This window comes from Bactrocera tryoni, unplaced genomic scaffold, assembly GCF_016617805.1.
Source record: "Bactrocera tryoni isolate S06 unplaced genomic scaffold, CSIRO_BtryS06_freeze2 scaffold_682, whole genome shotgun sequence".
Lineage (NCBI taxonomy): Eukaryota > Metazoa > Arthropoda > Insecta > Diptera > Tephritidae > Bactrocera > Bactrocera tryoni.
In genome coordinates this window covers 18,045-31,756 of record NW_024396348.1, presented here as the reverse complement: position 1 = coordinate 31,756, position 13,712 = coordinate 18,045, and the positions used below count along the sequence as shown (strand labels likewise).

The 13,712-nt window shown below is 33.6% G+C and overlaps 1 protein-coding gene across 1 annotated transcript; it reads right to left on the bottom strand.

Moving 5' to 3' along the window:
• Positions 1-817: 817 nt before the first annotated feature.
• Positions 818-1,465, bottom strand: LOC120781374. Its single transcript, XM_040113577.1, has 4 exons — positions 1,363-1,465; positions 1,196-1,294; positions 969-1,137; positions 818-909 (listed from the first exon to the last, which is right to left on the bottom strand). The coding sequence occupies exons 1-4, from the start codon at positions 1,384-1,386 to the stop codon at positions 818-820; spliced, it is 384 nt and encodes a 127-aa protein (XP_039969511.1). The 5' UTR covers positions 1,387-1,465.
• Between the last annotated feature and the right edge of the window lie 12,247 nt (positions 1,466-13,712).

Genomic DNA, 13,712 nt, shown 5'->3' with positions numbered 1-13,712 from the left:
AAGTGTTCGTCATATCTAAAACACCAAAATTCAATGTAATACTGTTTGGAACTTACGTTTACTAATTTATTTTCAATATTTTTTTATAAAAGTATAGCTCATTCTATAATATAAATTACACAATTAAATATTTGTGAATTTCGTAAAAAGTTTGAAACTTTTATTTGTATGGTTTATATTATAGAATCAGCTATACTTTTATAAAAAATTATTACATTAGATTTTGTTGTTTTAGATATGACAAACACCTTATGTAATTAAAATGTTTACATATTTAAACTCCGGACTATCGCAGCGTTATTACAGAGCTTATTTATGAAAAAATTTATCATGAAAAGCATTGCGAATATTGTAAGAAAAGTCACTATACATATACTCATTTGTGCTCGCCACTATATTACCTTAAATCATTTAAGTTACGTAAAAATAATTGTTTATATTTAAGCTTAAGCTCTTCCATAGCTAATCGCTCTTTCGTTTCGAGCTCAAGAACTTTCAGCTTTTCTTCGCTTTTAAAATTCCTTTCTTTCGAATCAAAATTCTTTTCTTTTAACACCAATTCTCTTTCCCTTATAACTAACTCCCTGTCTCTTGCTGCCAATGACTAATGACTTCGGCTTGGAGTTTCATTATTTCCGAAACCCCCGTTCTGCTGTATATGCCCTTACGGCTCGTACTTGGCGTACAACTAATTTCGGCAGAACTTTCGTTACCATTTAAATGTAACACACAATCTGGGCCTTGGGAGCTCTCCGGTTCTTCAATCGATACTGCTATCTGAGTTTCTACAGCACCTTCAAAATCAAATACTCAGCGGTCATCGTATCTTCGGTGCGGCACATTCACTAACTCTGCTCCCAAAAATGTCTTCGAGCTCGTAAAAAAAAATGCACATTTTTAGTAGAGTACCTTAAATAAAATATAGGTTATTCAAATAAATTGGCAACTGAAACATCTAAAATACCCACTTTTAATAGTTTCGCCACCCATGCTACCTGCTCCCGTCGAGCCTTCCCATGTCTTCGCTTTGTTGTAGCTCACTCTCATGTTCCGCACTTTAGAACGCACAAGCTTCCACTCCATGGTTAGATTTTTTGCCATGCAGAACTGCTTATAGTAAGCTTGAGCGGACGGCTTCTGTTAAATATATGTTTCCAAATTATTAAATTTAATATTTCAAGAAATAAAAACAAACCTCAAGTTGCCGATTTTCCAACAGAAACTCAATTAGAGACTTCTCTTCTGCTGCCGCCCATCTACGGGTTGGGTTGCAACGGATACGCTTGGCTTTGACCTAAAATTAAAAAACGTTATTTAGTGATACATGTTTACATATATTTCTTCTAATTCAAGAATACTTACGTCATTATCTCGGGGTGATTCCATTTTTGTTTTTAATTATTTTAACTAATAGCCTGCAGACAAATTAACAAAATCAGAATGTAAATAGAAACAGCTGATCGAATAGCATCCACAAATTGCAAGGCAAACATACCTTTCAGAGTTGTATTGTGATATTAAAATTTTACTTGCGAAACAAAAACAAAACTTTTACAACTGTTGTATTACAATAGCGCAATAGACCAAATTCGACAAATAGTACGACTTGTGAACTCCCTAAATGTTTCAATACGGACCATATGGGTCGTAAGTGTCATGTTACATATTTATGACAGATAAAGAATATGTTCATGTAATGTGAACTGGTGGTATTAACTCCCCCACCTCTAAATTGAAGCGTCCCGATTCAAATGGATATATAGTAGTACGTGAGGCTATAGACTATTTTATCAATTTGAACAGTACTATTTTGAAATCTTAATGTATTTAAATTTGACTCTTAAATATACTTTCGATACATTTTATATTATTTTTGACTTCTAATTATTTTTTGATGGAAGTATTTTTATATATGACATCTTTTATTGTATTATTGCCTGAATACATTTCAGCAATTTTTTCTTTTACATTTAGGGTTTTCTCAAGACGCATAATGTTATAAGTTATAACGATTCGAAAACATAACATTGAGAATTGTAAATGTGTAAACTCATTTTTGTATGAAATCTAACAACATTTTTTTTTTAAGCAAGTGTAAAAATTTATAATTTTACGATTTTACGATGCTTTAAGATGGCTTGTGAGTACCCCAATTATTGAAATTATTTTTTTAAAATATCAGTACCTCCTTTTTTGGAGTATATTCTTTTATTTTATTGTCGGTATTATCTTCGACTCGCGTCTTAGGATTTTCTAGTCCCAAGTATTTTAAATTTAGTATTTTTATATTCCATTTGGCTTTTCGCCATTCTTTTTTATTTTATTATACCGATAAAATCTTCGGCTGGCATTGTTGAACTTTTTTGTTCCACAATTTTAAAGTATTTTTTATTTTTAGTATTGCCGGTACTTTCTTCGGCTGGTGCTTAAGACTTTTTGTTCAAAGTAATATAAATTTTGAATTTTTATATTTTGATTTACATATATATATTTATATTTATTCTATATATTTTTCCATTATTTTTTTGTTTTATTTTGCCGGTCTGAACTTCGGCTGGCGTTGTAGAACATTTTCGTTCTACAATATTTTGTATAATTCTTCTTTTTACTCTGCTGGTATGAATCTTCAGCTGGCGTTTTAGGACCTTTTTGTCCCAAAATATTTTTTTTTTTTGTTAATAAAATATTGCCGGAAAAATCTTCGGCAGGCACTTCAGGAGTCTCTGCTCCCAAAGAATTATAGTTTTTTTCCTTTAAATTTATTTTTCGGTTTTGTTTGTTTTTTTTTTTTTATATATATTTGTGAGTTTCATGAAGCAAATTAATACTCACAATAAACAATTTTTATACTTAATTTAATTAATAAATACATATGTATAAGCCTTACTTACAACTAATTTTATGTTGCTGTTTCTACTGCTGCTGTTGTTACTGTTGCTATTGCTGCTGTTGCTGCTGTTACTACTGTTGCGGCTATTGTTGACTTTGCTGCTGCTGTTGCTTTTTAAGTCGAATTTTGGCGGTTGGTTGTGCAATGGTCGACGTTGGCGGCCGTGTGCGAGGTATAAATGAAATCAGTTTTTTGGTGAAATTTCTGATTTACAGAATTTTATTTATTTATTTGTTTTTATGTGGATAGTTTATAGATCCACGCACTTTCTTCTATTTGTTTGAAATTTTCAAAAATTTTCACTTTCAGTTTTTGGTTTTTCAATTCACATTTTAAAATCACTTTATTTGTGAAACTGTTGTAGTTTTTTGTTTCTCAATTTTACTTAAATTTTCAATTGTTGTAACGCGTACTTTAGCTTGTTTTTCGCTCGTAATCCGTATAGACGTGGCGCGTTCGATAGGCAGTTGGCAAACACTCGAATTTTTTTCAATTGTGGCGCTGAGATTTTTTCTTATGTCTCTTAGCGATTTTTATTTTGCCGTTAATTGCTTTGCGCGCTTCTAATTACCACCGTACGCTTTGAGTCGACTTCGCGATACTTGTTTGCGTTTTTTGAACTTTTTTTTACTTTTCTCCTCAATTGAGGATACTTGATTGTTTTTCAAACGGTAACACGGGGATTTTTTGTCCCCTTAAATGGTTACCGCCGAAATTTATTGTTACATTTTGGTCCGCCAGAGATTATTTCACCTCCTGGCAGGATCGCCAATTAAAAACTCTGTTTAGTTCTGTAAGCAGCTACGGGCAACTCCCGTGGGCAACTCCCTGTGGTCAACTGCCCCGTTTTCTTTATTATGTTTTCTTATATACCGTATTTTGCTTAAGTCTAGATACAAATATTTATCTTACATTCTAGGAGATATGACATATGTTACAAGTGGAAAGATTCATCTTACAATCTATGAATTATATTTTGGTTCCACCTAAGTTGGACAGTATAAGCAAAGTACACATAATGTTTCAATACGTACCATATGGGTCGTATGTGTCATGTTACATATTTATGACAGATAAAGAATATGTTCATGTAATGTGAACTGGTGGTATTAACTTGCACACATAATTATGTATATATGGGCAAATGTGCGACCGCTTGGTCTTTTAACATGATATCGAAAAGTTTAATGACCAAAGCAAATATTTATTTAAGTATATATGTACATTAGGGGTGTCCTTATTTTCAAACATCGGTTTTCTATATATTCCCGGCCAGAAATCGGTTCCTTTATGTATTTAGATAAAACGGTAAAAGTTTGGGGTCAATGCGATAACATTTAGTGGACCCGGAAGCCAGCTGAAAAATTCAAAATCGTAACTGCTCATAACGGGACATTTCCGCTGTGAAATATTTCCAAAAGCATGTAAGAGGTTATTGTTCATATTGTATATATATTAATATATTAATAAGTAAATATAATTGTAAGCGTTCACAAGCAAGAAATAACAATTATTTTGAAGAATAATTATTTGGTTTAATAAATACTTTAAAATTGTTTGAATTGAATCGGTGGGCGGTTGTGTTTAAAGTGTAAAAAGTGAAGTATAGAAAAAAAACGTATATGTATATTTTAGCAACACGAATGTCAGTTGCCAATTTAAGAAAAGTTAGTTTGATTGGATACACAATGCATCAAATTACAGGTGCAAAACTTCCATCTAATCGGCAGGTTTGTTTTACAATATGAGATTTGTAGATCTTTCAGCAAAGGAAAGCGCAAAACTTGTTATCAAAGCAGCACAAATATTTTGGGAACAAGCACGAATACCGATAAGAAAAGAAGATAAATGTGTTGAGAAGTTATTGAAACTGTACCAAAGTTGGAAACAAATCCTGAAAACAGTTCCAGAAAAGAGATCCAATTCACAGGAAGAAGTCGTTGTTGTTGGAAGTTTGGATGATTTATTTGACATGGCCACCGCTAAAACGCTTGAAAAAATGAAGTTAGTAGAAGATAAGAAATTTCTTGAAATGCAACGTCAAAAAGGACGGCCAGGTTGCATGTTGGGTGTTGATAAGGTTTTGTACGATCGTAAAGTGCGTGCACAAGAAAGACAGGAGAAAGCAGCATTACGATAAAGGCGGTATGAAGAACAAAATTCTGAATGTTCTAATATAATCGAGGAAAGCAATGAAATGAAAATGTGGAAGCTGGAAATGAAAATGTAGTAATTCCGTTGGAAAAAAATTTTTTGCAAACTGAGTGTAAAAAGCGACGAGGCACTAAAAGTATCATAACAGCACGATTGTTAGCAGCATAAGACAATGCCAAAGTGTCAGATGGTATGGCCGTACAAATTTTAGTAGCCGCTGCTGAAGCATTGGGTCATTGTGTGGAAGAACTTGTTATTAATCGATCAACAATTCATCGTATGCAAAATCGGTCTGCAGAATTCAAAGATATTTCTACTGAATTTAAAGAAAAGGTGAGTTCCCTATAGTTGACAATGCACTTTTATTAATGTTAATTTATTCAAACACTTAACAAGGCCAATGCAAATGGAGCACTAGTTGTTCATTTTGATGGGAAGTTCATGACAGATATAAAGGTTCGTAGTAAAGTGGAAAGAATTGCTGTTTTAATTAGCTACGATAGAACATCGAAATTTCTTGGAGCACCAAAGATACAGTCGTCGACTGGTGCAAATATTGCTGAAACTGTTTATCAGAGATTAGTCGATTGGAACATTGTTGAACTTGTTAAAGGCATATCTTATGATACAACTGCTGTCAATACTGGTGTTAAAAATGGAGCCGCAGTCCTTTTGGAAAAAAAACTGCAACGCAATCTCATGCACCTGCCATCATATGTAGGAAATTATTTTGCGCAACGTTTTTGAATCAAAGATGATGTCAAACTTAGCTCCATAAATACTCTTGTTTGAACGATTTGTGAAGGCCTGGCCAAATCTTAAGAAAACCTTGTGTTTGTCAACACTAGTTGATGATAAATTAGTGGCATCAAAAATAAGCCAAGTGGAACGGGACGCTTCTTGCATGACCAATTAAAAAATCGCATCGCCGCGATGACTACAAAGAAATGCTACAACTTGCTTTAACTTTCCTTGATGCAGATTGCTTTAATTTATGTGCTCCAGGTGCAACCAGCAACGCACGGTGGAGGGCAAAAGCAATCTATTGTCTCAAAATATATTTATTACGTGATCAGTCTAAACTTACAACCAGGGAATTGAGTGGCATCCGCGATATTTGTATTTTCATTGTTAAAATGTACATCAAAAGTTGGTTCCGAAGTACAAATGCGAATTCAGCACCTAATCAAGATCTTTTCTTTATTAAAGACGCTCTAAATTATATAGATACAGATTCAACAATTTCAGAAGCTATTTTTAAAAAAATGTCTAACCACTTATGGTACATCGCCGAAGAAACAGTAGCGTTATCATTTTTTGACTTATCAGTTACCCACACAGAAAAATGTAAAATGATAAAACAATTAAAAAGCAAGGAACCAGTTGTTCATTTAAAAAATAGCCGAAGAAACTCAAAATTGACAGATTTTCGAACTTACGACCTTAGCGATTTTGCTTCAGAAAAGACAATTTTTTTCAATAATATTGGGTTATCTTCAGCCTTTTTGGGCGTGGAGATTTCGAAAATAATTGGACTTTTTGCCGCAACTTACAAGTTGTTAATAATCCCGCTAAAAGAGGAATAAAGTTTTTGCAAGACTTCAACAAAATTTTAACGAATGATAAAGAGGAAAAGCAATTGGTACTCCAAATTGTTGAATCGTATCGCAAAAAATACAAATCATACAAAAAAATTGATTTAATGTAAAATATAAATTTAAATATGTAATATGTTTGAAAAAAAAATAAAAATGTACAATATTTGCCCATACTGACCTATTAAATTTTTCAGGTGGCTTCCGGGCCCACTAAATGTTATTGTATTGATCCCAAATTTTAACTGTTTACTTTATATACATAAAGGAACCAAATTCTGGCCGGGTAACTGTAATATAAACATTTTGAAATTTCCCCTTACAAATAAGGACACCCCTAATGTACATACATATGTAAATACATATATGTATGTCGTACCAAACCTATATAAAATGCATAATTACGTAGTAATACAAATCTTATTCAATTATATATGTATTTGCAAAGATTTTATGGAATTCATCATAAAATAGCTCAATTTTAAAATATATACATATGTACATACTTATGTATGTATGTGCTTTCATGACAAATATACATATGTATGTATAAATTATATGCAGCGTCGTTTGCGCATACTAAATATGCGAATCTGTAAGCGTACATTCCTTAACATCGGAATTATCATTATTTTTCTAATTTAACACTGAAAATGCTCAACTCTGCTCTTTTCGTGTCCCCTCATGTTAAATGTGGTGAAACACGGTAATAATTTTTCTGTTGTATGGTGAAACACGCTCATCCAAAACAGGTAATATCCCAAACGTGAAATATCCCTAATCGTGAACCTTCTCTATTCTTTTACGTTCTCTGGTTAATGCTATGTGTTTTTTTGTTTTATGCTCAAAAAAAAATCAAGACAACCTACATAAAATTAAGCACAATTTTTTTGGCAAATTGTATCGATTTTACATTATCCGAAGTAGGGAAGCGCGAGCGGAGCGACTCCTCAACTGATTTGCGATAAGTCCTGCATGTGAAAATAATCGCTCACAGGGTACAGACGTTGCAACTATTGGCAAGTACTTTTTAGCTAAATTCCATAGATGCGGATATTCAAATTTCATACTTTCCCACACAGTGAACGGATTAGGATTTTGTTTCCGATTATAGTTACTTGGTGCAGGTCTTATCTTAATTCCGTCAATTGTCGAAGCCATCGAGTAAAAGTCGTTTTTAATCGATTCAAGACAGGCTTTAATCGATCCAGAAAAGTCGATTCTTTCTATTAAAAGATGGATTTTTGACTAAAGTCAGAGTCGACTTTCCTATCCCTAATCCGAAGTAGCTTCGTTCCTACCTGGTGTCCCACGACACCACATTTCTTTTTTTTATATTTTTTTATTTTTTTCAGTTTTGAAAATTTAACAATTTTTTTTAAATAAATAAAATAAAAAAAAATATTTAAAAAAAATTGGTCACTCCGGGATTAGCAGGGATAGTTGTCAAATTAATTGAAGTTTGTTTTTAGGAAAAAAAAAATGGCGAACTTTCAAAAAATGGTGAACTTCCAAAAAATTACGATTTTACTTAAAAAAAACCGATTATTTTATATAATTGATCGTGTTAAATTTTTTTCGTGTATTTTTTCGAAAAGTTCATTCAAAAACAAAAATTAAAAAAAAAGGTCCCCAAAAGTCAATTTCTACAAAAGTTATGGCTATTTGAAAATAAAAAAAGCCTTTTTTTGAAAAATTCATAACTTTTTTTGAAGTTGGACAAAAAATTTTGAAAAAATTCTCAAAAATGTTTTTCAAAGGGTAGAAAAGGATGGATAAGTTTCACCAAAATCTAAAGGGGTTGGGTTCAAAAGTGGTCGATTTGCTATGGAATACCCCATATATATATATTAATTTAATGGGGTTTGTACGTTACCTTCTGGTTGTTAACAACTTCGTGTAAATTAATATGTCCTGTTAAAGGTATGTGTATAAAAACATAAAAATAAATGTTTATGAGCAAATGCAAGTGACATATCCTAATGTTTCATTGGAGACTTTTGTCAGCAAAAGCATCGAATGCAACATTCGCCATTGAAAGCGGTCCCGCACATTAAGCGGCACCATTTGTTAAATCGCATTCGTCACGTCACTCTGATTTCGTCATCCTACTCGTAAGGTTCTAGTTCCTTGTGTTACCAGAAATACTATTTAATAAAACTATTCTTCTTCTTCTTCTTAATTGGCGTAGACACCGCTTACGCGATTATAGCCGAGTTAACAACAGCGCGCCAGTCGTTTCTCCTTTTCGCTACGTGGCGCCAATTGGATATTCCAAGCGAAGCCAGGTCCTTCTCCACTTGGTCCTTCCAACGGAGTGGAGGTCTTCCTCTTCCTCTGCTTCCCCTGTCGGGTACAGCGTCGAATACTTTCATAGCTGGAGTGTTTTCGTCCATTCGGACAGCATGACCTAGCCAGCGTAGCCGCTGTCTTTTAATTCGCTGAACTATGTCAATGTCGTCGTATTTTCCGAGGCTGTTTGTCGTTTTTCATTGGGGTAGGCTTTTTACGTGGCGGGTCCCAAACCCAGCGCACAACCCTATGCAGGGGATGTTTCGCCTTCTCACTTTAGCTTTTTACGTGGCGGGTCCCAAACCCAGCGCACAACCCTATGCAGGGGATGTTTCGCCTTCTCACTTTAGCTCACCTTCGAACGGATGTTCTTAGGCTACCCAGAGGATACTTGGTCAAAGACCGGAAGTCGTGAGCTGCTTGAGTCATATGTAAAAGAATCGTTTCTGGCCACTCCCAAGTGAATGGCGATCAGAGAACTTTCCTCACTTGCGGGAACTTCTACACATGACCTCATCCTCCAATTATTACTTGTTACAAAAAATACTACTTAATGAAACTATTATTTGTTACAAAAATATTATTTAATAAAAACTATTATTTGTTATAAAAATATTACTTGCATATTGTGTATACAAAAAAATTATGAAAACAAAAAAGTGAAATAAAAAAATTTAATTATGATTGAATATTTTCCGGTGGCGCGGCGCTGTGCTATGCTTACTTCCTCTTAGTGCTCAGCTATTGTTGTCCTCATTTTTTTTTTCTTTACATATCATTATACATTTGGTTAGGGCGTTACAGTGTTTTTAATTTGATTTTCTTTTACAAAACATAGAATTTTAAAAATTTATATACAACATATATTTAACATTTTTCCTTGCTTGGAGAATTTTTAACAAATTGCTCCTATATATATAGCCTACATCAGAAATTTTATTAATTGAAAACGGATCACTAGTGGAGCAGCTCGCGTAAGATATTTTCTAAGTTTTCATGAGAAAATTTATTTAACTATACAACTTATCCGTTTATATTATTTTATTTGTGAGTTACGAAACTGAAAGAAACTTTGTTCAGAGCATATGTAGAAGGAGTAACTTCTAAATAATCATCATCATCAAAATACAACATAGTACTGCCTTCTGATAACTGTTTTTCTAACTAGTATATGATAATAGTTTTATATATTTTTGCAACAAACTGACTTGACCATTTCATGCGTCTCCAAGGTATTTAGGCATTTTACGAGCTGAAAGGCGAGCACTGTCATCTTCCTGCGTTGCGTTGTAGAAGTACTATATGTTACGTTGAGCTAGTAAAATGTGCCTCTTTAATGCATACAGCACACACAGCAGTCGATTTTTGTTATAAAGTGGCAAAACATGCTTTTGCAGATAAATGAAAAAATAGCATAGTAATTGGAGCAGCAACGGCACACTTATATCGTTGAAAAAAGAGTGCCCTTAAAATTGGAAAAAAACAACAAAAATATTTGCTTCACTTGTTCCGACGAAGCTTGCACTTCCTCGTTATAAGCACATCCTTACATATGCCTGTGTGCTGGAGTCTCTTTCACATAACAGTATCTACATTTTCTGTGCCTGTAACGAAAACGCTGCCACCGTCACTTGCACACATATGTATATGCGGATGAGCGCAGCACCAGTATGGATACAGGCAATGAATATAAAAGCGTATGCTAAACAAATAATTCGAGTAATAAGTGTTTTCCGGATTACGTCGACCGACGCTACTGAAGTATTAGCCAGCATGCCGCCCATTGACATCCAGGGAGATGAACTCGAGCATTTATATCATCTATCAACGCCTAAAACAGTATTGGCAAAGACAGAGGAGAGAAACAAAAGCATGAAAATGTGGCAGGAGCGGTGGAATTCTTCATCCAAAGGGCGTTGGACCCACCGACTTATACCGGACATCCACTCTTGGATAGACAGACGACATGGGGACCTAGACTTTTATCTGACCCAAATACTTAGTGGACATAGGTGCTTTAGAAGCTTCCTTTTCAGATTCCACAATGACATTATTCCGAACTGTTCGACGCGTACAGAGCATATAGAAGACTCTGAACATGTATTATATTATTGCCCTCGATTTTCAAATACAAGGGAAAAACTAAAAACCACCGCTATTTCGACTTTGGACTTCAGCTTTTCGCCACGAAACCGAAGCGACCGCAACTTTGCACGCTTAACACGACATAGAGAGTATGTATGTACAGTACTTGTCCAAAAAATTACGAACGAGAACAAAAATTTAACGCTTTTTAATATTTCATTCGATTGTGGCAACTCCATTCGCTTTTATTTCAAAAACTTATGCAAACATGGTAAGCTATATGTTTGTTTTTTTTTATAGATATGTCTAAAATGTGAAATATTGAGTAAGATTACCGTTATATTGCTCTTTTCTTGGCGTCAGTGCTCTTTTTCAATTTTGATCATTCACTTTTTACCAAGTGCGGAAACGACTTACGCTGATTTTTCGTAAATTATAATTTTAAATAATTAAGAATAGTGTCGAAATTTATTGCCGAAAGAAAGATAAATATATTAAAAGAAAAGGTAAGTACAAAAATAATAAATCTTTGTCAAAAACACGTTCGTTTCTTAATTGAAGTTTTTATAAAGGATATGGGTAGGAAAAGTGACACTTCATCAGAAAAGAAAATGAAAGTTGTAGCTCTTTTGAAAGAAAAAGCTGCGAGCTACTCAGAAATTGCCAAAATTGTTGGTATTTCTAAAACATCTGTGGCTGAAATAAAAAAAAGCTTATTGAAGTTCCTAACGAGAACATGATTAGTGATAATAATCGCTCAAACTGCGGGAGAAAGAGAGTAACAAGTGGAAGGGAAGATCGCCTTATTGTAAGAAAAGTGCTAAAAAATAGAACTGCGTCAGCGCAAAGTATTTTACAAAACATTAGAAGCGCTGGCGTTAAGATATCTCTTCATACTCTACGCAGAAGATTTTACGAAAACGGCTTAAAATGCAGGAAACCAGCGAAGAAGCCAAAATTAACGGATTTGATGCGACGACGTCGAGTTTTGTGGGCTCAGCTGCACAAAAAATTATGATTCAAGATGTTGGAGCAAGGTACGTTTCTAAAATATTTACATTTTTTTAATTTATTTCCTTTTTATTTTTTTAACTAACAATAGTAAGCACATTAGAATTGTATTTAACATTTTTTAAAGGTTATCTTTAGCGATGAATGTCGTTTGGAAGCAGTGACTGAGACAGCAAATTACGTTCGCAGAAGAAAGGAGGAACGATATTCTAGCTCCTGTGTTCTTCCCAGGGTAAAACATCCGCCTTCAGTGATGATTTGGGGCTGCATTTCTGCAGAAGGTCCTGGTCCCCTACAATTCATTGAAGGCACAATGCGATCTGTTCAATACATATTTGTACTTAAAGATACGTTGATGCCTTATGTTCACCAACTTAACTTTCCGCCAGAAGAATATACCGTTATGCAAGATGGGGCTCCATGCCATATAGCTAGAAACAGCATGAATGTCCTAAATGAATTGCATTTGGAAGTCCTGCCTTGGCCTGGCAATTCTGCGGACCTAAATCCAATCGAGAACTGTTGGGCATATCTTAAACGAAAGGTCTATGAACGAAGTAACACAACAATTGACATTTTAAAGCGAAACATTGAAGATGTCTGGACAAATAACGTCGAATTACACAGCATGATACAAAAATGCATTCAAAGCTTGCCTGATAGAACAAAGGCTGTGTTAAAAAATAAGGGCAGGGCGACAAAATATTGAATATGACTCAATACAAAAATATAATAATTTAAGTTTAATGTATATAGTATATAAAAAATAAATTTTTTCTAAAATACGCAAAATATTTATGTTTTTATTAATGATTAAAGTTGGAACTCTGCATATTTTTTCTTCGTTCGTAATTTTTTGGACAAGTACTGTACATATATTTTCGTTTATTTTTTTACACAGTTGTTGTTATTGTAGCTGTTAGCCGCCAAAAATGCCAGAAGTCAGCTGACTGTGCTTGAAAAATTTAACTGCCCGCAAGAGCTCAACAATTCTAGCTTATTCGGCTTCCATTTGGTTACAACCATCATTTTTCTTCCTCTTCACCCTTGTCGCAGCAATTCAATAAAGCAATTGATTTCTTCTTTCACGCGCTGTGCTTTTGGCGTCTGCATTTTTTGGACGCAGTGAATGAACTGTTCAAAATTCCAATTAAAAAGCTATATATTCGACTTTTGCTCCCAACTGAATTATCAAGATTACTCTAATGAGTGTTGCGCTTCAATAAGATAATAAAAATTATAAAAGCTTAGAATATATTTAAAATAATTATACATATTTCGTTAAATTTTTTGCTATAAATTGTAATACATAAAGCACTTAAATATAAATAGTAGCAAATATATAAAATTGTCTGCATTTAAATTTTAATTGTCAGCATATTATGTCATAGAATATAATTAGCAGTTTCTGTTTAGGCTTTTGAAGTCGTATATGAACAAATACCGCCCAAATCTTAATCAAATATTTATGTACATATTTTTGTCTTTCTTTCAGGTATGTTCAAAAAATGAGTTCCAATATTCGCTTAGTAACAAATAGCACATAGAACACCAAATCTATCTTTATAACTACTTACCACAAGTAAGTATAAATATTTCTGTGGCAAAGTGGGACTGAATAAAATATTATACAAATTGAATGATTTTATATGAGAAAGGTTAGACCGGCTAAAATAATATATTTT

Coding starts and splice junctions, on each gene's coding strand:
- LOC120781374 (XM_040113577.1), bottom strand. CDS start 1,386: ATGGAATCACCCCGAGATAATGAC. Junction 1,295..1,362: donor AATCACCCCGAGATAATGAC/GTAAGTATTCTT, acceptor TTTTAATTTTAG/GTCAAAGCCAAGCGTATCCG. Junction 910..968: donor GGGTGGCGAAACTATTAAAA/GTGGGTATTTTA, acceptor ATTTTATTTAAG/GTACTCTACTAAAAATGTGC.